The sequence below is a fragment of the Chiloscyllium punctatum genome, chromosome 17 (genome assembly GCF_047496795.1).
Source record: "Chiloscyllium punctatum isolate Juve2018m chromosome 17, sChiPun1.3, whole genome shotgun sequence".
NCBI lineage: Eukaryota > Metazoa > Chordata > Chondrichthyes > Orectolobiformes > Hemiscylliidae > Chiloscyllium > Chiloscyllium punctatum.
In genome coordinates, this window is record NC_092755.1 from 69,035,931 (window position 1) to 69,062,433 (window position 26,503).

The 26,503-nt window shown below is 41.5% G+C and overlaps 2 protein-coding genes across 3 annotated transcripts in view; one reads left to right on the top strand and one right to left on the bottom strand.

Moving 5' to 3' along the window:
* Positions 1-17,040, bottom strand: part of zmat5 (zinc finger, matrin-type 5) — a 30,009-nt gene extending 12,969 nt beyond the window's left edge. The window contains exons 1-3 of one of the 2 annotated variants that reach the window (XM_072587370.1): positions 16,782-17,040; positions 9,275-9,337; positions 1,568-1,648 (exon numbers count right to left, since the gene is read on the bottom strand). In XM_072587370.1, the coding sequence (XP_072443471.1) occupies positions 1,568-1,648; positions 9,275-9,337; positions 16,782-16,908 (271 nt within the window). In that variant the 5' untranslated portion in view covers positions 16,909-17,040. The remainder of the gene's footprint in view (positions 1-1,567; positions 1,649-9,274; positions 9,338-16,781) is intronic. The other variant, XM_072587371.1, reaches the window with a different exon arrangement.
* Positions 17,041-17,057: 17 nt separating this feature from the next.
* uqcr10 (ubiquinol-cytochrome c reductase, complex III subunit X) lies at positions 17,058-22,561 on the top strand. The gene is made up of 2 exons (XM_072587372.1): positions 17,058-17,365; positions 22,242-22,561. The coding sequence occupies exons 1-2, from the start codon at positions 17,225-17,227 to the stop codon at positions 22,290-22,292; spliced, it is 192 nt and encodes a 63-aa protein (XP_072443473.1). The 5' UTR covers positions 17,058-17,224; the 3' UTR covers positions 22,293-22,561.
* Positions 22,562-26,503: the final 3,942 nt, after the last annotated feature.

The following is a 26,503-nucleotide window of genomic DNA, read 5'->3' on the forward strand; positions in this document are numbered from 1 at the left end:
TGAATGACATTATAATGGCACCATATTAGCTGCTCCCCAGTCTTCTAGTACTTGTCCTAGGTCCAGAGAAGATTTGGAAATTAATGGCAGGGCCCCTTCAATCTCCTCCCTGATCTTCCATAGAGCCTAACACCATTACTGATCTCTGGCTTCAATGCATCAACATCAGGATCTAGGGATTTAACTTGGAAAAAAAAAGGAGGGGCTGCACTGCTTACTGCATCAGAAGGGAGCTAGAGGTTTCATTTTATAAAAGCAAAGTACTGAGTATGCTGGAGCTCTGAAAGAAGAACAAAAAGTACTGGAGAAACTCAGCAGGTCAGTTAGCATCTGTGGAGAGAAAAAGAGATTTAATGTTTAGAATCCAATAGGATTATTTTTCAGAATGAAAGTAGTCATCATATTGGACTCAAAATGCTAGCACTCTTTCTCTTGCCACAGATGCTGCCAGATCTGCTGAAATTCCCCAGCACTTTCCATTTAATTATATAGCATTTAGCATTTTTTCCCCCAATACTGTGTAAGGTGAGACAGCCCCACAGAACTATTATTCCTTCCTTTTCTTCAGTAGATGAACAGGAGCACTGAATCTCAGCTTTTTGGATATCCAGATTAGACACTTTGTAAAGAATACCTCTTTCGTTTTATTTTTAAAAAGGATTCACTCATGGGATGGGGGCACCACTGGCTGCGACAGCATTTATTGCCCATCCCAGCTGCCTTCTTGAACTGCTGCAACCAAATTGCCGTTCATACACCCACAATGTCATTAGGGAGGGGGTTCCAGGATATTGGATCAGTGATACAAAAATGGCAATGATGTATTCCCAAGTTTGGGTGGCAGGTGGCTTGGAGGGGGACTTGCAAGTGGTGACTTTTTCATGTATCTGCTGCCATTGTACATCTAGATGGCAGTGGTAGTGATAGTGGCTTTGGGAGTTGCTGTCTAAGAAGCCTCGATGAATTTCTGCAGTGCATGTTGTAGATGAACACTGCTGCTACTGATTGTTTCTGAATATAATGACAATTGAGTTGCTGCTCTCTCCTGGATGGTTTTCAGAATCTTGAATGTTGCTGGAGCTGGTCTCATCCAGCAAAGAGTATTCCATCACAATTTTAATGTGAGCCTTGTAGGTAGTGGGCAAGCTTTTGGAAATCTGAAGATCTATTACTTGTTGCAAGATTCCTAGCCTCTGTCCTGTTCTTGTAGCCACAGTACTTGTACAACTGGTATACAGTTCAGTCTCTGGACAATGGTCACCTCTCCCAGGATGTTGCTAGGGGGCATTCAATGATGGTAATAGCATTGAATGTCAAGGGGCAATGGTTAGATTCTTTCTTGATGTGCCTCTCTCAAATAGCATCAAAGGAACATGTACACAGTCTTTAAGTACTGTAACTTAGATCAAGGAAATCAACTAAGAGGAAAGATAACCCTATTTTATTAAGTATAATAATGACTGGCTTACATGCAGTGATCTGAAGATAACGTTTGCCAGTACATGTAGTTTCATAAACAAACTGCTTTAATTCACATCTATAACATCTCAGGTTGACTCACTCATACCTTCCACGCTTTGCCTCAGCTTCTGAACATCGTCATCAGTCATATGGGAGAATTTGCAATTTACACCAAAATCACACTGACCTATAAAAAAAGTCATTAAAATCATAACAGTAACAAAAGGATTAAAAACTCGAAACAGAAAAAGGTCAAAAACAGGACTGACAATATGGTGTAGCAGAGAAGCACAAACATAGTTCTCAATTTGAGTCACACTCAAAAGGGCAGCCTCCGGTTGATAAATCAGGTGGGATATCTGACTTGGAGAGTATCTCATATCTTTGGTTGGCTACCCAAAGAATACACACATGGAGGTATGATTGCAGTCTCTTTCCTCTCAACTGATTCAAAGAAATGGGAATGGAACATAGCACTATTCTGTTCTTGACTTTATAATAGTGAACTTGCTTGTAATTTTAGAATTGTTCAATAGATTGTAATTCGATACTTTAAAACTATTATCATCTTTTGAGTTAGCTTTCAAACAACACACCTAGGCCAGGAGTGTGGAAAATAGACCCCTTCCCACAAATTTGCAATTGACAGTTATGATCTGCATCAAGAATTCTAGGGAGGCTTTACTACTTCACTGCTCCCTTCCCTTCATCACCTTAGATACATTTTTTTAAAAGTGTACCAAAGTGCAAATAGAACAATTTCACTTAATTGGTGAATTTACATGAAGTGAAAGTGGAAGTTAGTGTAACAATCTGAAATACTAGTCTTACAGTCTGACAACAGGTTGAAACTTTATCTTATTGTGTAAAGGTTCTCAGCACCAAAATAAACCCCTCAAAATATCAATCTATTTTCATCAGAAAAGTAAATGTTTATTATTAGAGGCACAGAACAAGTCAAACACTTCTGACCCAATTCAGCTTGTAGGGAGACAAGAAATTACAACTGAACAATAGGTTATGGAATGACAGTTTTAATTCAGAGCATAAGATAATTTGCTCTACTAATTTATGGTCACCAAGGATATCCCCCATAGCCATCACTCTCCCCAAATTACTACTTCAGACAACTAACTGGGGAAGAATAGAACTGGAGCCTAGTTCTTACAATTTTTAAAAAATTCAGTTATGGGATGTTTGTGTTATTAGCCCGGATAGCCCATCCCTAAAAGACAGTGGAGGTAATGGTGGTGAACTGCCTTCTTGAATTGCTGCAGTCCTTTAGGTCTAGGTATATCCACAGTGCTTTGACTAAAAAGGAACTCCAGGATTTTTACCTGAGCAACACGGATATAGTTCTAAGTCAGGAAGGTGTATGGCTTGTAGGCTTCCAGTGCTAATACTGCCTGGCATCTGCTGCCCTTGTCCTTCTGGACAGTAGAGGTTGCGGGTTTGGAAGGTGCTGTAGGAGGTTTGTTAGTGAGTTACTGCAGTTTATCCTGTAGGTGGTACACATGGCTACCGTGTGTTTTGGTAACAATTTGGAGGTAATGGAAGGGGCGCTAGTTGAGATGCTGCTGCTCCTCTAACAAGGTTACATTGTCCTTGTTATTTTTTTTCAGAAGTTTGTAAAAACACAGTTCCGAAAAGTCTGGGTTTGGGTAGGTTTTAGGGCCAGTTTGATTATAGCTAAGATACTGCCTCAAGGCAAAAGGCTTTTAAGTTTAAAAAAAGAACTTGTACAATGAAAGGGGAGCGGCCAGTTCTTCCAGCTCAGTTTTTCTCTGGTTTGGTTTGGTCTAGCTATTCCCTGAAAGCTGTCAGGCAGTTGTAGAAGTTGCTGGACGCAAAGTACCAGGTCCATGCTGATCCCCCCCCTCTTTGTGGCATTTCTCCTGTAAGACAGTGTTTGATTTTACCTTTTGGGCTAATGGGTGTTTATAGTTTGTGCTGCATGTTTTGGGATTTAAGTTGGGATGATCTGTTGGGTTTTCGGATAGGTTAAGTTATTCTGTATTATGTTCTCTTTTATGCATGTTTCATTCAGTAATCTTGTAAATAAATTCAGTTTTGTTTAAAACTAAGTAGTTTGACCAACTGCATCCCTCCCGGAATATCAGCACCTGTTTAAAACAATTAGCAAAAATTAGGCTACTTTCTTGAAATGTTTTGAGGGAGTCTGCCCTGGTCAGATGACATGCTGTGTCCTGGATGGCATCAAGCTTGAACAGTCCCTGGAACTACACTCATCCAGGCAAATTGAAAATATTACATTACAATCCTGACTTGTTCCTTATAGATGGTGAACAGGCTTTGAGGAGTCACAAGCTGAATTACTCACTGCAGAATTCCTGCTGTCTGACCTTCGCATGTAGCCACACTACTGACTGATCCAATTTCTGGTCAATGTGATCATGGGGGAATTCATCAATAGTAATGCCAATGAGGCAATGGTTAGATTCTGTTTTGTTGAAGATGGTCACGACTACTTGCATATTTTAAATACACTTCTATTTGCATACGTGCATACTACAAATACTGACCTCCAAACTTAACCTACATTGTTTGTCTGGTCCTATATAATCTACTTGTTCAAACATGTTATGACACACTTTGTGGGAGTAGAACTTGTACCCAGACCTCTGGCTCAGAGGTAGGGACACTACCATGGCGCCACAAGACATTTTTTAAAAAAAAAGCATGTGGTTCCTGGAGTCGGAAAGGGTATATTTTACACACACGGGAAATGAACTCACAACCCTGGCCTTACTAAACAACAGCCACAGCGAGGAGGCCTCCTATGGTCAAAAAGAACCTAACACTGACACCAAGGCTCACATTAATAATCATCGCTTCGGTACAGTACCAAAGGGAAATTGATACTTCAGCAACTTACAAGAGAAACAAAGTTACTATTGTTTTGTTTTCCCATAACAAGGTTGGAAATATTACAGCATATATCATTCACAATATCTCTAATGAAAGCAGAGCTCTTGGGAAGAGGGAGCATTATAACTTGTTATAATTTGAGATGGCCCAGGGAATCCTTTGTGGACTCAGACTTGGAAAGCCTCTCTCTGTTCATCCCAGACATCATAGTCTTTGGAAGTCTGGAATAAAAACCTCTTACAGACCGTTTAGTTTAATTTCAATCATCCCCTTTATTCACCAATAGCGTCACTGTTACAACATAACACTGATACCTATAAGCTAAACCAACTAGGTTCTAATAACCTAGGAGAGTAGGGTACCAGTTCTTCAAGTGCCTCAGCAGGCTACTCCGGTACTGATACAAAGTGGCTTCCTTTATAAGTTTTTAAAAAACACTGCATCTTCTTAATTGGACAGATAACAGTGAAAGACAATAATTCTTAAGGAAGAAAATTTAATTGACAGATCGGTGTGTGCTTGACTGATCACTCCTACAGGCCTTGAGCTATCCATCAGGTGGGTAAAACAAATCTAGCCGAGTTAGGCATGTGTTAGGGAGATAAGCTCCTATCATAAAGGGGTACCAGTCTGACCTAATTGGAAAGTCCATAAGGTAACCTTGCACAGCTCACATGTCAGATACAATTGTTTTACAAAATGGCTTCGTAGCAAGGAGGGCAAACCTTTGACCGTAAAATGGCTTCCTGACTGATTGTATCAGAATTTCTTCAATGTTAGGTTCAGAATAAGTTTAAGCTGGGTGCAGATTCCTGCTTTTTATCTTAAGCAGAGAATCATTCTGTACCGGAGACTGAAATGTTACTGCAAGGTTGTATTTAAAATGATTAGTTAGTCTCGAATTAAACATGCCTTCTTTTCAAGTTTGTGATTCAAATTCAAATAAGACACAAGATCTGATTAGTTAGAATTGATAGTGGGGCAGTCTGTAAGGTCTGTACAGTGGTCTGCAAGAACAGCAAGTTAAGGCTTCATCAATATTACCTTTTACAGAGTTTGTATTTAATAACCAGTAATGGCTACTCAATATCATCACAACGTCCCAAAATGCAATTAAATTCAATCCATAGCAGAGTTAATTTTCTACTGGATTGAACAGCTTCAGCACTAAAATGGCCCCTCACTAGTGTACTTTTGTACTCTCAAGTCAGTAAAGATTTTTTTTTCACTCTGTGTTTGCCCTGCAGGTTTGATATCCAGACGTTTCATTACCTGGCTAGGTAACCTCCAAGTGAAGCGAAGCTGTTGTCTCCTGCTTTCTATTTATAAGTTTGTCCTGGATGGGTTCCAGGGGTTTGTGGTGATGTCATTGCCTGTTTGTTTTCTGAGGGGTTGATAGATGGTATCTAGATCTATGTGCTTGTTTATGGCATTGTGGTTGGAGTGTGTAGGGCTACGAGGGAGAGAGGATCGTGTCTTTTTGTGGCTAGCTGGTGTTCGTGTATCCTGGTGGCTGACTTTCTTCCTGTTTGTCCTACGTAGTGTTTCTGGCAGTCCTTGCATGGAATTGTGTAGATGACGTTTGGTTTTGTCCATGGGTTGTACTGGGCCTTTTAAGTTTGTTAGGTTTTGTTTGAGAGTGTTGGTGGGTTTGTGTGCTACTAGGATTCCGAGGGGTCTTAGTAGTCTGGCTGTCATTTCTGAAATTTCTTTGATGTATGGTAAGGCGGTTAGGGTTTCTGGCTGTGTTTGGTCTGCTTGTTGTGGTTTGTTCTTGAGGAATCTGCAAACTGTATTTTTTGAGTATCTGTTCTTCTTGAATACGTTGTAAAGGTGGTTCTCCTCTGTTTTACAAAGTTCATCTGTGCTGCAGTGTGATGTGGCTCGTTGGAATAGTGTTCTGATACAGCTTCGTTTATGTGTGTTGAGGTGCTTGCTGGTATAGTTAAGTATTTGGTCAGTGTTTGTCGGTTTTCTGTATACGTAGCTCTCCGTTGTCTGTTCTTTCGACTGTGACGTCCAGGAATGCGAGTTTGTTGTCGGTTTCTTCGTCCTTGGTGAACTTTATGCCTGTGAGGGTGCTGTTGATGTTAAATGTCTCTGCTATCTTGTTTCGTTTTGTGATGACGAAGGTGTCATATATGTAGCGGACCCAGATTTTTGGTTTAAGGGTTGGTAGGGCTGTGTGTTCTAGTCTTTGCATTACTGCTTCTGCTATGAATCCTGATAGCGGAGATCCCATGGGTGTGCCATTGGTTTGTTTGTAGATTATGTTGTTGAAGGTGAAGTGGGTGGTGAGGCACAGGTCCACCAGCTTCATGATGTTTTCGTTGGTAATGTGACTGATGGTGGTTGGGGTGTGTGTGATGGTCTCTAAAAGTGTGGTAAGTGTTTCCTTTGCCAGGTCGATGTTGATGGAGGTGAACAGTGCTGTTACGTCAAATGAGATAATGGTTTCATCTTCCTCTATTTTGGTGTTTTTGATGATTTTTAGGAATTCCTGGGTGGAGTGGATGGAGTGCTGTGATTCTTCTACTAGGTATTTCAGTCTTGTGTGTAATTCTTTGGCCAGTCTGTAAGTTGGTGTTCTGGGTAGTGAGACTATAGGTCTGGGGGGGGGGGGCTCCTGGTTTACGGATTTTTGGTTGTCCGTAGAATCGTGGGGTGTTGGTCCCGTCTGGTTTTATTTTTTGGAACTCCGTCTTGTTTAATTGTCTGGAATTGTGTAATTTTCTTAGGAGATATGTAATTTTGTTTCCTAGTTGTGGGGTCGGGTCTAGCGCCACTTATTGGTAGGCGTTGGTGTTTGCGAGTAGTGCATTGGCTTTCTTGACGTAGTCCCTTCTGTTCAGGATGGCTGTGAGCCGACCTTTGTTTGCGGGTAATATAACGATGTTTTTGTCTTTGAGGTTTTCTAGGGCTTTCTTTTCTTGTGTGTTCAGTTTGTTTCCTTCCCTCTTTCGGCTCAGAGTAGGTGCAACTGTCTGTCTGATCACTTGTTGCGTTTCTTCCATGAGGTTGTTGTCCTTCAATGTGGTTTCTAATGCCGCTAGGAAATCCTTCTTGTCAGCGTCTCGGTAATTGAAATTTAGTCCTTTTACGAGTACCACTTTTTCTGTCTGATAGGGTTCGGTCTGATAAGTTCTTTATCAATGCCCCTGTGTTATCGGTTTTGTCTTTGTTTGTGAGTTTGTTAAGTTTTTCCTTCAGGTCCTGATTTTTCTTTTTCTGTGTTTGTCGTTCTTTGGTGTTTATGGCTCGTTCTACCACGTCTGTCCATTCTTGATTTGTTGCTTGTTTGAATAACGGTTTTTGGCGCGCATTTTCCCGGTTGTATTTAGGAGACATTTAACTTCATCAATAACACCCAAACAGGCATAAAGTTCACCAAGGAGGAAGAAACCGACAACAAACTCGCATTCCTGGATGTCACAGTCGAAAGAACGGACAACGGAGAACTACAAACCTGCGTATACAGAAAACCGACAAACACTGACCAAATACTTAACTATACCAGCATCCATCCCAACACACACAAACGAAGCTGTATCAGAACACTAATCCAACGAGCCACATCACACTGCAGCACAGATGAACTTCTTAAAACAGAGGAGAACCACCTTTACAACGTATTCAAGAAGAACGGATACTCAAAAAAATACAGTCCGCAGATTCCTCAAGAACAAACCACAACAAGCAGACCAAACACAGCCAGAAACCCTAACCACCTTACCATATATCAAAGAAATTTCAGAAATGACCCCCAGACTACTAAGACCCCTCAGAATCCTAGTAGCACACAAACCCACCAACACTCTCAGACAAAAACTAACAAACTTAAAAGACCTAGTACATCCCATGGATAAAACCAACGTCGTCTATAAAATTCCATGCAAGGACTGCCAGAAACACTACGGAGGACAAACAGGAAGAAAGTTAGCCACCAGGATACACAAACACCAGCTAGCCACAAAAAGACACGATCCTCTCTCCCTCGTAGCCCTACACACGGAGGAAAAAACAAACACCATTTCGACTGGGACAACACATCTATCCTGGGACAGGTTAAGCAAAGACAGGCCAGAGAATTCCTAGAGGCCTGGCACTCCAACCACAATGCCATAAACAAAAACAGATCTAGATACCATCTATCAACCCCTCAGAAAATGAACATGAAATGACATCACCACAAACCCCTGGAACCCATCCAGGACAAACATATAAATAGAAAGCAGGAGACAACAGCTTCGTTTCACTAGGAAGTTGCCACTGATGATGTTACCTAGCCAGGTAATGAAATGTCTGGATATCAAACCTACAGCTCAGCGAACAAACCTACACCTTAAACCTCAACCTGAGCTACAAACCTTCACAAACCTTGCAGAATTCATTATAATTGGCAGCATCTGATCGTTAATTACAAAGCTTTTGATAGTACAGAGTTTTGTTTCAGGGTCAGAATCACACACTGTCATTAATTTCACAAGGGACCAGCTGTGAATGTTATCAGTTGGTGTCCTGTTCACACAGATTCACTGATGCTAAGGCAAATGTTGTGAATTGTCTTGGAGCATCCTGTTATCCCTCGGTGAGCACAGTTGTCCCTATCTTTTGCATTCCTTAAGATCCCCTCTTTTTCTGAGCCTTCTTGCCTGTATTTTCTAGTGCAGTAAGTGTGTTCTATAATTCAGCATTACATTTTGGCCTAAATGCTTAAAGACAAGTTTTAAGGCTATAGACTTTCTCATACTACTGAGTGGAATCTTGTGCTTTTAGACCCACATCACTGGGAAGAGGGACAGAATGTAGTAATATTAGCATGAACGCGATTTAGGCCCAAGTCCCAGAGCTTGCGAAATAACATGCTTAACACATTGTGCTGTTCAGTTCCTGTACTCCCCTCTTTAGACATTTCTGAACACACCTGATTGTAGAAACTTTCTGCAAGGCTTTTTGGCAAGTTCTTCTGCCAGTATTGTGGCACTATCTGAAATCCAAAAAAAATCAGAAATTTTAAAAAAGCCATTTCATATCACAGTTTTTCCAAAGAGACAAACACAGTTCAGCTTACTTCATGACGGTTGAGGTGCCACAGTTGATCACAGCACACTAGGCAGGGCAGCAGAAAAATCAGTGCTCCCGCTTATTGTCCAATGACCTTTACTGTAAACTAGGAATGAAATTGACTGTGAAGGCTCCCTACTACCACAGTCAAACAGCTGTGGAAACAAAATTCATGATGAAACAACAATTTATCTGAAGTGCCAAAGGGAAATCAGCATTTCTGCAAATGTACTGCAGCGAAGAATTAGCACTTGCAAGGGGAGAAAACAGGTTGATAAATGGGCAGAGAAAAATAGTAATACCTCAGAACAACCCAAGTTTTCTTTCAAAATATGGTTTCTTCCACTTTAATATTTTTCCCCCCAAAGCCAGCACGAAGGTACAATTCTACTGTCAGTGATCATGGAATAATATCTCATTGGACCTAATGCAGACACATTTTTTAAAAATTCTTCAAATGTGAAGAATGTGTGATAGAAATCAATGTTGTTATTGTTTGATCATCACACAAACTCAAAACAGGATCTGTACCAAGGCCAAGAGCATGGAAAATGTTACAGCCATTTCAAACAGAAAATCAAGATAACCCAAAGGATAACAATTAGTTTTGCTTCAATTGTAGCTGCTGAAAAATAGATTCATTATTAAGATTAAATCATACTTCAAAAGAAATGGATGAATCAGAGATAGGTAGAATGAACAGTAAAAAGGGAGATCCTATTTAGATAAATTGACTCTTTTCTAAAAAGGGAAAGCATAGCCATGGTTGGAAATTAGTATGAAACTGCAGGCTCTTCATTATAAAATTGAAACCACAGGGAGGGAAGCAAATAATTATTACAATCCCAACAAGATTGAGAAGTTATAATTACAATGAAAGGCGCAAGAAAGGCCTTTACAGTGGATGAGAGGCTAATGGGGAATCAAACAGGGATTTTCAAAATACAGGGGGTCCTCGATTATCCGAACGAGATGGGCAGGCACTATTTCGGTCGGATAATTGATTATTCGGTTAATCCATTAAATGCCTTTCCTCTGGTGCTCAGAGTTTTTAAAGTCTGCTCCCCGTTCAGGAGACTGCAGCAGTTTACAGCACGCGAGCCCCACCCCCAACCCACCCCACTCCAAACCCGTCCAACGCCGCCCCGCTCCTCAACCCCATCCAACACTGACCCCCTGCCGTCCAAATCCTGTTCACACCTGTCCCCTCTCTGGGATAGTCGACTGTACACTAACAACAAGAATGCTGCTGCAGCTGCCTTTGTGGGGTAAGTCTCCAAATAGTGCACACACACACACATACACACACAAACACACACACAAACGTTTTACTGCAACTTTGAAAGGTTCCACGTTTGCCCTGTACAGGACAATGTTGGAGAGATTATCTGGGAAAGGGGGGAGGGGTTTAGGGTACACCCCTCTGTAGAACTCGAGGGAAAGTGTAGGGAGAGAGAGAGGGCAGGAGGTCAGTCATTTGGAGATGGTGCCTATTTAATCACTGTAAACAAAAGACGCGATCACTGTTGGAAACACAACTTTGTTGTAGTGTTTCTATCAGGACCTCGAGATCTTCTTCGGATAATTGGTATTTGGATAATCGAGGTTCCTCCGTAAAAGATTTACGATGTAGAGTGAAGGGAAGACGGTATTGGTATTGTTGCAGTATTGATAATCCAGTGTCCAAAGCTAATACACTGGAGACATGGGTTCACATTCAATCATAGTGGCTGATAAAATCTGGAATGGAAAACTAGTTTCATAGCCACCATAATTGAGAAGAAGCAGCTATCCATATGGCATCAGTGTCAATTTCAATATTTTCCTCATCTCCCCTCCCTTCACCTTATCCCAGATCCAACTCGGCACAGCGCTCTTGACCTGTCCACCTTCCTTCCCACCCATCCATTCTACCCTCCCCATCGACCTAATACATCGCATCTGTATTCACCTATTGCCTTCCCAGTTACCTTCCCCTCAGCCACATTCCCACCCTCCTATTTAGGTCTCAGACCCCTTCCACCTCGACATTCCTGATGAAGGGCTTCTGCCTGAAACATTGTACTTTTCCAGCGCCAGACGTTTTGATCAGAAGGCCAGCTGGTTCACTAATGAAATAAATATATTACATGAGAAGTGAAGTGGGATGGGAACTTGTCATTACTTAACTGGTCAGATAAATGCAGCTTATGATGTTTGTTAGGGAAGGAAATTTGTCTTCCTTGCCTGATCTGGCCTACATTTCATTCCAGACCTAAACGTCATGTACTTGACTCAGAAGTGCTCTACGTGGCCACTCAGTTCAAGTGTACTTAGGGATTGGCAACAAATGCTGGCCTTCCCAACCATGCCAGCAGTGGATTAAAGAATACTTCTTTTAAAAAAAAGTGACGGCAGGCAAATACATAACTGGAGAAGTCTGCTAACTTATTGAGTTTCTGAAGGCCATCACTAGAAAAACAAAAAAGGGAGAAATTAGAAGAGATTGGGACAAGTGTTTGAGAAGTAAAGCAGAAGGATACAAAGGAAGATATACAAAGTTTCAAATGAAGTATGAGCATGATGAGCCAAATGATCCCCTTCTCTACTGCAATTCACATGTTTTTACATGGACTGAATAGCGTACCAGCAACTGCAGAATCTAATATGCTCCGAGTGACCCACAGCATTGCAGCCAACTGTAGGACCACAAACATCCCATCTGACCTAACTCTGACTTTAGCATTGATTCTCATCAAAATCACTAAAGATTATTTCACATTAAGTCATAAGGTATTGTTGCATCTCTGAAATTGATGTGAGCATTTTACTCTATCCTGGCACGAATGGAGGAGAATGCTTAATTTCAATTTACATGTTCCAAACATTTTCTTCTCCAGGGAAATTAGCTCTATGTGCTCATTATATGCGGTGCAGTTTACATAAAATGCAGCTCAGTCAGTAGCTGAAGCAGCTGAGTCAACCTCACAAACAGGAATGTATCTGGATGTTATCACATTGCTGCTCACAGAAGTGATCAGGGAAGGTGAGGTCTACTGATATTGTTAGGCTATTAATCCAGAGACTCAGGTTTGAATCCTGTCATGGCAGATGGTGGGATTTGAATTCAATAAAAATCTAGAATTAAACTAACAACCTAATGATGACCATTGTTGATTTTTGGAAAACCCCATCTTGTTCACAATGTCCCATAAAAGGAAGGGAAGTCTCAAAAAAAAACCCACTGAGCATCAACCTAGACACCAGAAATGACAGCGGCAAAAGCAACCCTGTCAGTCCAGCAAAGAAGGCTAGTTCCAAAACTAATAGAGCTATCTCAGAGTAGTCTAGCAACACACTGTCATAGTCATGCTAATAAAATCACACCAGCAGAGGTGGCAGCACAGTGGCATATAATGAAGAAAGCATTACCCTGAGCTCCTCCACATTGCAGTCCGGACTGCATGAAGCTTCATGGCACTTAGTCAAACGTGGACGAGGATTACCATGTAATGTCCTCCCTCAACTAATGAATCAGAGCCCCTTCATGTGGAATAATGCTTGGAGGAAGCACTGAGGACAGCAAGGGGGCAGAGTATACTCTGGTGGGGAATTTCAATGTCCAGCACCAAGAGTAGCCCAGCAGCAGCACTACTGATCGAGCTGGTTGGGTTCTAAGGGACATAGCTACTAGACTGCATCTGCAACAGGTGGTAAGGGAACCAACAAGAGGGAAAACATACTTGACCTCATCCTCAGCAATCTCCTTGCCGCAGATGCAATAATGATAATTTTGCTAAGCGCGACCACTGCACCATCATTACAGATAATATCCCACCCCCATATTGACAATACCACACATAGCGTGACACAGGCTGTTAAATGGGACAGACTTCAAACACATCTAGAAACTGAAAGACACCTAAGACACCCTGATGGCCATCAGCAACTGAAGAATCATTCTCCAACACAATCTGCAACTTCATGGCATGGCATATTCCCCATTCTACCATTACCTTCAAGCCAAGGCGTCAACCCTGGTTCAAAGAAGAATGCAGAAGAGCATGTCAGAAGCGACACCAGGCATGCCCAAAAATGAGGTGTGATGAAATGCAAACAAAAAAGACTATATGTTGTCATCCCATTCTCCACTCTCCCCCCTCAGTCGAAACAAAATGCTCAGTGACACAGTAGTTTTACCTCCTTCATCTTTATTCCAGGTTCTGGAGGGAGAGGGAGCGCGAGAGGGAGCACGAGAATGATCGCCCATATGCACAGGGATATGAGTTCATGGTCTTCTCTGGAACAGCAATTTCTCAATGAACTATTTAGTCATTTTGCAGGGAGGAGCATCCAGATAAGGCAACATACATATTAATTGCGTGAACATTACAATCAATGAGTATCAATGGCAGAGACCAAGCCCTTTATTGTTATACAATGAATGTTCCTAACCTTGTTAACTGGATTCATACAATGAATACTTTTCCCCTTGTTAGCTAACCTTGCATACTGAATATTTCCAATATTAAATGGCTCTAGATCATGACTACTTTTCTACCAAGTTAACCCATTACCCTTGCCTCCAACACCCCAGTGTTAACTGTAAGTTCTTATCTGATCTGAGCCATGCTCAGCTGAACCTCCTGTGTCACAAAACTCAGAACTTAACTCCTTCCCTGCCTGCTTATACTCTATACACATTCTCAGCATGCCAAACAGAATAAGCAACAAATAACTGACACGACTAAGCGATTCTACAACCAATGGCTCAGAGTTAAGGTCTGCAGTCCTGCTACATCCATTTGTTAATGGTGGTAGAGGAGGTCTGATCCTCAATCAAGGAGGAGCCCAGCACGTCAGTGTAAAAGATAATGTCAAAGCATTTGCAACAATCTTCAGCCAGAAGTGTTAAGTGGATACAAGGGACAATGTGCCTCCTCCAGAAGTCCCCAGCATCACAAATGCCAGTCTTCATGAGAACATGTATAGGGTATGATAGAGAAAGAGTTAGGTTTTGAGTTTTGTGAAATAAAAAGATTCAGCTAAGCATGACTCAGCTCAGATAAGAACTTGCAGTAAACAATGAGGTGCTGGAGGCAAGGGTAGTGGGTTAACAAGGTGGAAAAGCATTCATTATGTAAAGCCATTTAACAAGATGAAGAAGCATTCAGTATGTTAAGTCAGTTTACAAGGTTAAGAACATTCACTGTGTAACAGCAGATATCTTAATCTTTACTACTGACACTTGCTGATTGTAACAGTCACCCAATCAATATGTATGTTGCCTTACCTGGATGCTCCTCCTTGTAAGTAACTATATAATTCATTAAGAAACTGCTGTTTGAGCAATTGTTCACTCTCCCTCCAGGGCCCAGAATAAAGATGAAGGAGGTAAAACTATATACTATATCTCTGAACATTTTGGTTCGACTGAGGTGGGAACAGGGCAAAAATATTCAAACAATTTAAATCACTCCCTGAAATGCCAAGAAAAAAACAGTCAGAGGCACTACAAAGGCTGTGGGCCTTGACAACATTGTGGCAATTGTACCAAAGACATGCTCCAGAACCCCAAGCTAAGCTGCTCCTATACAGCTGCAACACTGGCATTTACCTGACAATGAGAAAATTGCCCAGGTATGTCCTGTATACCAAAAGCAAAACAAATCCAACCCATTCAATTATCTCCTCAATCATAAATAAAGTATTGGAAGGTGTCAACAGCACGTGCCTAGCAATAACTCGCTCAATGAAACCCAGTTTAGGTTCTGACAGGGTCACACAGCTCCCAATCCCAATATAGCTTTGGTTCAAACTCTGATAAAAGAGCTGAATTCCAGACTGTCCTTAGCATCAAGGCTACATTTAGTTGAGTAAGGCAACAAGGAGCCCGATCAAAATTGGATTCAGGGAGAAATCTCTCAGCTGGTTGGAGTTATACCTGGAACAAAGGAAAATATTTGTGGCTGTTCAAGATCAGTTATCTCAGCTCCAGGAGATCCTTATTGTTATGTCCTTGCCCACCCTGCAGTTGCTTCATCAATAGCCTTCCCTCCATCATCAGGTCAGAAGTGGAGATATTTTCCAATGACTGCACAATGTTCAGCACTATTTACAATATCTTGGATACTCAAGCAGTCCATGTCTAAGTGGAACAAGTCTTGGACAATATCTAGAATTGTGCTGAAATACAAGTAAAATTCACACCACGCAGATGGCCATCTGCAACGAAAGACATCTGAATTATCACCCTTGACATTCAATAACATCATCAAATCCTCCCTTATTAACATCCTGGGGTTTCCACTGACCACAAATTGAACTGGACTAACATATAAATAATTGTCTTCAAGGGCACACCATCCAGAACAAAACATTTTCTGACACAGATGGAGGCCATTCTTCAAAATTCTCAATGCATATAAAAGACGACGACAGTCAAGAGTCTGAGCTTGTTCAATAGAATCATATGAAGACCAGACTGAAAATGCGGACCAGTTTTAGAAGATTCTTTTTAAAGTGGACAGTTAACTATTACTTGTAAATAGTCCTGTTACTGGAGTGGAAATGGCTATCCTATTGGGTTTGTAAGATACTAAGAAAATTGAAAGTGAAGGCAAAACGTAATGGGAAACTCAGTGGCTGCCTGCACCAGCACACCAAATGAGCATCATAATTTAGTGCCATTCTACTGCCATGTCCCCTGGCCCCCACCCCACAGTGACTCCAGTTCAAACATTCTTAAAATCGGTTGTAAAATAGTTTGGTAATCCTGAGATGACGCCATACAAATACAAATCCCAACTGCTCCAGTCGACAGAAGTAACTCGGTGAAAGACGCTCTTTGGTGTATCCAAAACCTGTTGGTCATCCAGCTGAAAGAGTTGACCCCAACTGAGTGTTGCAGACTGGCACATTCCAAGGTCCAGGACCTCGTGCTGAGGGGTGCGCTGAAGCTTGGGACAGCTGCTGCCAAGGCCCAGTGGGGAAAGACCCCCGAATAAGGTCTGCCTGCCGAAGAACAACAGGGGGCCCACTCAGTAATTGGGCTCTGCTGATGTCTCAGCTAAACATCTGGATGGTCAACATACAGACTTGTAAATACAAATGACTCAGTCTGTCCTCTGTATGTAAAGACATGTGGTGTATATATGAATGGCATCACTAACTGTACAGATATCAAAATATTTCTATGAACAAAGTATAATTTTGAAATAAAAAACCGAAAAACTTACAAACGTTTGCCAGCATTTCCCACAGTCCCCCTATTTGAAAATCACAATGTATTTAGAATTCACGGGATTAAATTGTCCACCCGCATCAAGTTGTTCCAGAACTTTCACCGACCACCCCCCAAAGGCAGAACTAACGTGCTCCATAGTCACCTCGGAAACAGTCGAACCAAAACTTCTTCGCTCTCTGATGCTGAACTCCTTGCAAGTGTTTCTTTCGGTTATGGAGGTTATCTTGAAACGATCTGCCACAATAATCGCAGAAATAGGTTTTCCCCATCGCCGGCGAGACGACGAATCTGCTGGCTCCGGTCACAGAGCAATTCCCTTGCCTGAGCCGAGAGGGAGCCGGCGCTGGTGAATCTGCTGATGACGGGAGGCAGCCTTTACCCAAACGGCGGCGAATAACGCTCCTGTGCTCACGCGCGGATGAGGTAATAATGATGAGGGCGGGCTGCGTTTCGCGGTCCTTTTAACGGACATTGGGCGAGAGGGCCGGAACGGGCGTTTCGGAGCGAATTATATATATATTTATATATTTTATAAACGCGCTGCCGTCATAGCGGAAGGTTACGGGAGGAGTACAGCGGCACAAGATGGCGGTGCTGAGGCAGATTTACAACACGATGTTCAAGAGGACGTCCACCTTCGCCTTCACCATCGTGGTGGGCGCCGTCTTCTTCGAGAGGGTCTTCGACCAAGCGGGAGACGCTCTGTTTGAACAACTTAATCAGGGGGTGAGTACTGGGAAGGGGGGAATAGTTCAGCGAATGTGACCAACGTGAGGCCCCCCCCCCCCCCAGAGGGTTCACCTTCAGCTGTCCTGAAACAGATTTCCTTCCCCCGGACCGACTAATCATAGGTGTCACTTTTTTTTTTAAAAAAAGGAATGAATTAAAATAACTTCTGGGAAAACTCAGGAGCTCTGCAGCACCTGTGCAGAAAAATTCAAAGTTAGCATTTCGAGATTTGCCGGTGTTGGACTGGGCTGGACAAAGTCAGCATTCCTGATGAAGGGCTAATGCCCGAAACCTCGATACTCCTGCCTGACCTGCTGTTCTTTCCCAGCGCCACCCTGTTCGGCCCTGACTCTCCAGCATCTGCAGTCCTCTCTCTTTCTCCTGGACAAAGTCAGAAGTCACATGACACCAGGTTATAGTCTTGACAGGTTTATTTGAAATTGCAAACTTTCAAAGCGTAGCCCCTTTTGTCAGGTGAAGTACCTGGAAAAGGTTAGCAGATCTGTGAAGATAAATTTAAGTGTTAATGTCTCTGGTCTAGTGACCATTCCTCTGTTGGACTATAACCTGGTGTTGTGTGACTTCTGACTTTCTTTATAGAGATTCACACGATGTAAGCGGGCTGGTGTTTATTTCCTGTCCTGAGTTGACCGTGAGAAGTTGGTGAGCTGTTTTCTTGAATCGTCGAAGTCTGTGTGCTGTACATAGATGCGCAATGTCATTTTAGAAAGGGAATTTCAGGAATGACACTGAAGAAAGGGAAATTTATTTTCAAGTCAGGATGCTGAGGAGCTTGCAGGGTAACTTTCAGGTGGTTGTGGTCATAAATGGCTTTTGGTTCTGGCATCCTAAATGGAAGTGGTTGTAGATTTCAAAGCTACTGTGGGAGAAGCATGAGGAGTTATTGCAGTAGTTCTTGTGGATGTAAAGTACACACTGATGCCATTGTGCATCAGTAGTAAAGGAAGTGAATGTTGGAGTTTGAAGATGTGTTGCCAATGAAGCAGACTGCTTTGTGCTGAATAGTAATCAGCTTTGAGTGTTGGAGCCACATCTACCCAGGCAAGTGGGGAGTAGTCTGTCACACTCCTGATGTATTTTTTAGATGGTGGTCAGGCATTGATGAGATAGGACATAAATTACCCAATGCAGAATTCCAAGCATTTAGCCTACTCTTGTTGCCACAATATTTTGTATGGCTGGTCCTTTTCAGTTTCTTATTAATAACCCCAGAATGTTGGTGGGGAGTTCAGCTGGGTAATGTAGTTAAGTGATGACTGGATTCTCTCTTGCTTGGCCCTTGTGTGGTAAATGTTACTTGCTATTTATTAGCCCAAGCTTGAATGTTGCACGTCTTGCTGCGTTTGAACATGGACTGTTTCAGTATCTGAGGAGACGCAAATAGTCCTTAACATTGCTTAATCATGAGCAAACATCCCATTTCTGTTCTAGTGATGGTGAAAAGGCTATGGATGGAGCAACTGAAGATGGTTGGGCCCAGGCCACTACCCTGAGGAACTTCTGCAGCAATGTCCTGCAATTGAAGCAGCTGACTCCATCCACAACCATCTTCCTTTTGTGTTAGGTATGACTAACCCATGGAGAGATTTCCACTAATTCTCAATTTTCAATTTTGTGAGGGATTCTTGATGCTACACTTGATCAAATGCTACCTTTATTTCAAGGGCAGTCATCTTTACTTCCTCCTTTAGTAAAGCTCTTTTGTCCATGTTTGGACTAAGTGTAATAATGTCAAGAGGTGAAAGTGTGATGCTGGAAAAACACATCAGGCCAGGCAGCATCCGAGGAGTAGGAGAATCGACGTTTTGGGCATAAGCCCTTCTTCAGGAATGTTGTTGCCTGGCAAGCTATTGTTAAGGAAATGCTGTTTGATAACACTGTCAACCAGACTTTCTGTCACTATGATCAAGAGTAACCTGCTAGGATTCTAATTGGCAGCGATTATCCTGTTCTTTGTGGACAAGGCATAGCTAGATGAATTTGAGTTGCCGGTGCTGTAACTGTAATTGTGGAGCTTGGTTAGTTCTCTGGCATAATTTTGGTACTGTTGCAGAAACATTGGCTTTCAGAGCCTTTGCATTATCCAGTATTATCAGCTTTTTCTTGATTATTATGTAGTGTGAATCAAATTGACTGGAGGCTGGCTTCTGTAAAATTGAACCTTTCAGGAGGGTACTAAAATGGGTTGACCATTTAGCACTTTGACTAAAGATGCATGCAATAACTTCAGCCTTGTCTTTTGTGCTGATGTGCTGGGCTCCATCATTGTTGAAGATGGGGATATTTGTGCAGCTGTCTTCACCAGTGGTAGGATTTTGAGTTCACTAGACTTGTGTTTACTGGAGTGAGGGGTTCTAGGTGAAGCACACCAATGTCTAACAGAGATGGACAGATTAGGTGCAGGGACGATGTTTCCCCTGGTTAGGTTAGGGGGAAAACTTCTTCACTTTGGATGGTATACCTGTGAAATTCCACAAAGCTATGGAGGCTAAGTCACTGAAAATATTTAGTGAAAATGTTGGGAAGAACGGGAGTATGGCATTGAAATATAGGATTGTCCATGATCATGTTGAATAGTGGAGCTTGGCTCAATGGACCAAAAGACCTACTACTACTATTTTCTGATTTTTATTTTCTAAATGTTATCGCGAGTACTATTCAGACATGTTTTCCTCAAATATGCACAACTTGGTCATTTCTTCTCTCTCCAGCTGAAACAAAAAATAGCTTAAAATAGTGAGTGATATTTTCACAGTTCAGTAAAAGATGATTTCTATACTCAATACTCTGACCAATAAAGGAAAGCATACCAAATGCTGCCTTCGCTATCCTATCTACCTGCAATTCCACTTTCAAGGAGCAATGAACCTGCACTCCAAGGTCTCTTTGTTCAGCAACACTCCCTAGAACCTTACCATTAAGTGTATAAGTCCTGCTAAGATTTGCTTCCCAAAATGCAGCATCTCGCATTTATTTGAATTAAACTCTATCTGCCACTTCTCAGCCCATATGGTCCAGATCTTGTTGTAATCTGAGGTAACCCTCTTTGTTGTCCACTAAACCTCCAATTTTGGTGTCATTTGCAAACTTACTAACTGTACCTCTTATGCTCACATCCAAATCATTTATGTAAATGACAAAAAGTAGACAAGCCAGCGAACTATAGACCGATGAGCCTGACCTTGGTGGGCAAGTTGTTGGAGGGAATCTTGAGGGACAGGAATTACATGTATTTGGAAAGGCAAGGATTGATTAGGGATAGTCAGCATTGCTTTGTGTGTGGTAAATCATGTCTCTCAAACTTGATTTGAGTTTTTTGAAGTTGTAACAAAGAGGATTAATAAGGGCAGAGCAGTAGATGTGATCTATATGGACTTCAATAAGTCATTTGACAAGGTTTGCCATGTCTTTGGAACTTTTTGTCACAGAGCTGTGGAGGCAGAGTTCTTGTGTAATTTTAAAGGTTCTAAGATAGATTTTTGATTATTAAGGGACTATTTCCGGTACACAGGAATATCAAGAGGGCTGAAGGCTTAAAATCTCACCTTTTTTGTGGGCCTGTCTGTATCTGATGTTCCGGGTGGCCGCTGACACCTTCTGATCGTAACTATTGCTTTGAACCTGCTGACTATGCCAATATTGTTGTCCCAAACTCTCCTTTTCTTCACCCCCTTATTAAGGCTACAAGAAGCATTACTCATTTATATTATCGAATCTTATTTTTGCAAAGTGGCTAACCTACCTGCTTTCCCTGTTGTTCGTTACACTTCACTGTCAAAGCTTGGAGGGGAAGTGTTGAGAGAGATGGGCGAGGCAGCAATGTATTTTTTAATAATGAATTTTGCCTCAAACTTCAGTCCTATAATCCTCGTCTTCTAAAATCACTGGAGTAACTTTTTCCCCCCCACCGAAACAGCCTTCCGTTAATGTACTGACTAATGCATTGTTGCTGTCTCAAAATGAACATAAAGTGGCTGGATTCCAACTATGCAAATCATTAAAGCAAACAGCACATGCTACCATTGGTATATTGATATAGTAAGCCATTGTACTGCAACTTTAATAAGTGACATTAGTTGTTGGCTGGGAAAATTGTGCCAGCTCATTTCTTGAAGGTACCGCACTGAGATATCACTAGGCAAATGATTGAGATGTCTATTCAAGTTTTCAGTTGATTGCTGAACTTGAATTTACAAAAAAATGTTGAATATAAAACACTTAGCCTTAACTGACCTAAATCTGGAGATTTGAGCATTAAATGTCAAGAAAAATGTGAAAGTATGACAGTGCACAAGAGATTCATGCGAATGATTCCAGAAATGAGAAACTTCAGTTATATAGTTAGACTGGAGCAGTTGAGATTTTTTTTCTTCAGAAAACAGAAGGCTGAGGAATTCAAAAAAATATGAAGGGTATGGACAGTGATTCCTATTAGAAGAAGGATCCAGAACAAGAGGGCATAGATTTAAGGTAATTGGCAAAGAAAACAAATCTCACAATGAGGAAAAACCTTTCCATACAACAAGTGGGTCAAGGTCTGGAATGCAGTGCCTGAAAGTGGTGGACACAGGTTCAATTGAAGCATTCAAAAAAGAACTAGACCATCTGAAAAGAAGAAAATGCGTAGGGTGACAAAGAGGTGAAGAAACTGCAAGAGGTGGTTTGCTGTTTCATTGGACTGATAAAGACAATGGGAAAATGGCCTCCTTCTGTGCTGTAATAATTGTGATTTAAATCCACTTTGTAGCTTATCAGTTTACATGTCATTGCTGCACCTGGTTCATGTTACAAATTTCAGAACTAGTGACCAAATGAAGTAAGACATTTGTAAAATATTTTTCTCTATTTACAGAAATTGTGGAAACACATCAAGCACAATTATGAAAAAAAAGATGAAGAATAATTAGAACTCAATACTGCAAGGTGTTCTCCATCTGGAATGTTGCTACTGTTGAACAGCCCAATACTACTATGTCATTGACCAGGACCATTAACTTTATCAGATTGTCTTGGAACAGTCCCAGGAAAACATGGATTGATACTGTAATGGTACAAGTGCTGGGCCCATTTGTTGAAAATTATTACTGGAAGATGTATCTAAAATTAAACAATTTATCTGCCTTTAATCATTTTTTCCATCCTGATCACAAAATAAATACTTTCTAACAAGAATGAGGTGAGATTTTCTTTCATTTAAACACACTGTTTCTTAATTCAAGTTATCAATTATCCATTTTTATCTAGAATTGTAATATTTTTCCCCAGGATTAGATTAATGTAACATGCCTTTAAAAATAAATCAATTTTCCTTCTCCATAACCTGCTTAATAAATCACTAACCTAACTCCCTTCTGGACTGAGCTACATTGGTCAACAGAGGTCTCACTTTCAAAATTGTTTTCACCTCACTCCCTGGCTTTGTTTTTCACTACTTCTCTAGCCTTGCGACACTTGAGTTTGAACGTTCAAACTTTCAGTTTAGCCTCTTGAGTATTTCCACTATTGCAGCTATCACTGTCATTAATTGAGTCCCCATATCTGGAATCTTCTCCTTTTGTAGCCCTTTCCCACTATAAAACCTACTCATTGGCCCAAACCATATGTCATTCGGCTTAATATCACTTCATGTGGTTCACAGTCAAATCTTGCTTGTATTTCTAAGCAGTTTGCAGAGATGAAAAATTGATTTTTAAAGTGAAGTTGCATTAATTTAATCCCGGGGGAAAAGATATTAAAATATTGAAATGCTAGATTTAAAAACTGGACAGGCTGATAATTTGCATGGAACATTATGTTGCAGCAAACATACAGGATACAAGTTTAAAATACACACGTAAATGCTGCTGCCTTCCAAAATCAAATCATGTGAGGATATGGTATGCAGTAATCATCCAAACAGCATTAAGTATTCATTGCTGTCAGCCAAACCAGCTCACTAGTACAAAGCAAATGTAAAAAAAATCAGGATCAATCTCCAGCTTCTTCTCACTAATTATTCTCTACCACCTCTGTTCTCAACTACAATTGAGTTCATAAACTGTCAATTTTTAAAAACCGAATCTATCTCCAAGAGAAAGTGTACAAGCTAAAAATTAATGTTAAATGCAACAGCTCAAATCTTTAAATTGTTTGCAGCAGTAAGTTCTATTAATTAGCTTTAGTTATTAGCAGTTCATTCTCAGATAAATTATACCTTTAAATCCTTTGGTTTTCAGATTCACCTTCCTCTCATCAGATTACTGTCCCTGTCACAGGTCTATGAGCGGCATGGTGGCTCAGTGGTTAGCACTGCTAATCAGCCCAATCAGCTTTTGAAATTTCTTGCCTAATACTGTCAAAATTGGCCTTCCTTCAATTTAGAACTTCAACTTTTAGATCTGGTCTATCCTTTTCCATCACTGTTTTAAATCTAATAGAATTATGGTCGCTGGCCCCAAAGTGCTCCCCCACTGACACCTAGGTCACCTGTCCTGCCTTATTTCCTGAGAGTAGGTCAGGTTTTGCATCTTCTGTAGTAGGTACATCCACATACTGTACACACTTAACAAATTCCTCTCCATCTAAACTCCTAACACTATGGTAGTCCCAGTCTATTATTCTTACAGATAACTGAAATCTCCTTACAAATTTGTTTCTCCATTTCCTGCTAACTATTAGGGGGTCTATAATACAATCCCATTGAGGTGATCATCCCTTTCTTATTTCTCAGTTCCACCCAAATAACTTCCCTGGATGTATTTCCAGGAATATCCTCTTTATCAACAACACAACTCCCCCTCCTCTCTTGCCTCCCTTTGTATCCTTCCTGTAGCAATTGTATTCTGGAGCGCTAAGCTGCCAGTACTGTCCATCCCTGAACCATGTTTCTGTGATTGCTATGATATCCCAGTCCCATGTTGTTCACCATGCCCTGAGTTCATCTGCCGTCCCTGTTCGGCCTCTTGCATTGAAATAAATGCAGTTTAATTTATCGGTCCTACCTTGTTCTCTGCTTTCTCCCTGCCAGCCCTGTTTGACTCGCCTTTGTTCTCAACTGAACCTGTCTCAGATTGATCTCTTTCCTTACTATTTCTCTGGGTCCCACTACCCCACCTTACTAGTTTAAAGTCTCCTGAGCATCTCTAGCAAATCTCCCTGCCAGTATATTAGTCCCCTTCCAATTTAGGTGCAATCCATCCTTCTTGTACAGGTCACGTCTACCCCAAAACAGCTTCCAGTGATCCAAAAATGTGAATCTATTCCTGTACACAAGCTCCTCAGTCACACATTCATCTGCTCTGTCCTCCTATTCCTATCCTTACTAGCTGATAGCACTGAGAGTAATTGGGATATTACTACTCTTGAGGACCTTTTTGAATTCCTCCCTAACTCTCTGTAATCTGCCTTCAGAATCTCAACCTTTTTTCCCTTCCTATGTCGTTGGTGCTAATGTGTACAATTACCTCCTGCTGGCCCATCTTTTCCCCCTTGAGAACATCCTCTCGGAGACATCCTTGATCCCCGCACCAGGGAAGCAACACACCATTCTGATTTTTCACTGCTGGCCACAGAAACGTCTGTCTGTACCTCGGACTAGAGTCCCCTAACACGATCGATCACTTGAAACCCGACGTACCTCATTACATTGGAGCCAGTCTCAACACCAAAAACTTGGCTGTTCGCGCTACATTCCCCTGAGAATCCATCACCCCCTACGTTTTACAAAACAGCATACTTATTTGAAAGGGGATGAGCTACAGATGACTTCTGCACTACCTGCCTACCTCTCCTTACCTTTCCTGGAGTTAACCCATCTATGTGACTGTATCTGAGTCTTCTCCCGCCTTCCTATAATTGCCATCCATCACATTCCCTTGCTCTTGTACACTTCTCATTGCCTCTAACTGCCTCTCCAACCCATCCATTCGATCTGATTGGATTTGCAACCAACAGCATTTATTGCAGATATAATCCTCAGTAACCCCTAAACTCCCACATCCCACAAGAAGAGCATATCACTCTACTAAGGGCCATTTTTGCTTCTTTCAATCTACAGACCCAGAAAATAGCACTATTGTATTCCTCTACAAAATGTTGTTCCAGGTTAAATTAATACCAATGGCTTATATTTGAAGTTTAATCAAGAAAGAACCCACTCTACTCACTACTGCAGACTTATTTTAAGGCCGTGCTTATCTGCTTCTGTGCTATAACCTCTTACAGACAGGTTCCTCCTAGATCAGTTGTGAATTTCAGTTTTTAAAATTTTCCCAGATGCACTCTGATGTCCAACGATATGTGAATTCAATAGCAAAGGCAGTAACTGCTAACTCTGTCAATTAGCTATGTGGCATCTTTTTACATTAGCATATGCTATAAAACCACAGCCAGTATTTTAAAACTGTTTAGTTTTGTAACTTAAAAGTATGAAATGAGCCTACCTAAATGTGTTAAGCAGCAGGCAGAGTGGGAGCGAGGACCACAGGGCTGCCGGAAGGTGAATCACTGATTTAAAAACTTAACCTCGTGAATAGACAGAGCGCATGGTGAGCAGTGAAGTAATATATTTGGGCGGTTCCGTTACCTCAAACACTGTTTAGGTACTGTCTCCCACCCCTCCTCATCTTACCAACAAAAAGGATTGTGTGCCGGATTGATAAGGTAACCAGTTTTTAAATTTTATTTTTCAGCGGTCTTTTTGTGAATTTAGAATAGCGAGAATGGAGGTAAGGGCAGTTGAATGTTCCTCCTGCAGAATGTGGGAGGCAAGGGTCATCACTAGTGTCCCTATTGACTTCATCTGCGAAAGTGCACTCAATGCCAGCTCCTCAAACTGAGTTAGGGAACTGGTGCTGGATGAACTTCAGATCATTCGGGAGGTGGAGGGGGTTATTTGAGAGGAGTTACAGAGAGGTAGTCACACCTCAGGTACAAGACAACAGGTGGGTTACAGTCAGGGGTTGGAAAGGGAACTGGCAGACCCTTGTGGCCATTCCCCTCAATAACAAGTATGCAGTTTTGGATACTGTTGTTGGGGGGGGGGGGGGGGGGGGGGAGGAACAACTTGCCAGTTGTAAGCCATGGGATACAGGTCTCTGGCACAGAGTCTGTGCCTGTTGCTCAAAAGGGAAAGGG

What these genes read in the sequence shown, in the direction of transcription:
- uqcr10 (XM_072587372.1), top strand. Translation starts at nt 17,225, where the DNA reads ATGGCGGTGCTGAGGCAGATTTACAACACGATGTTCAAGAGGACGTCC. An exon ending in TTGAACAACTTAATCAGGGG is followed by an intron (nt 17,366 to 22,241) that starts GTGAGTACTGGG and finishes CTCTATTTACAG; the next exon opens with AAATTGTGGAAACACATCAA.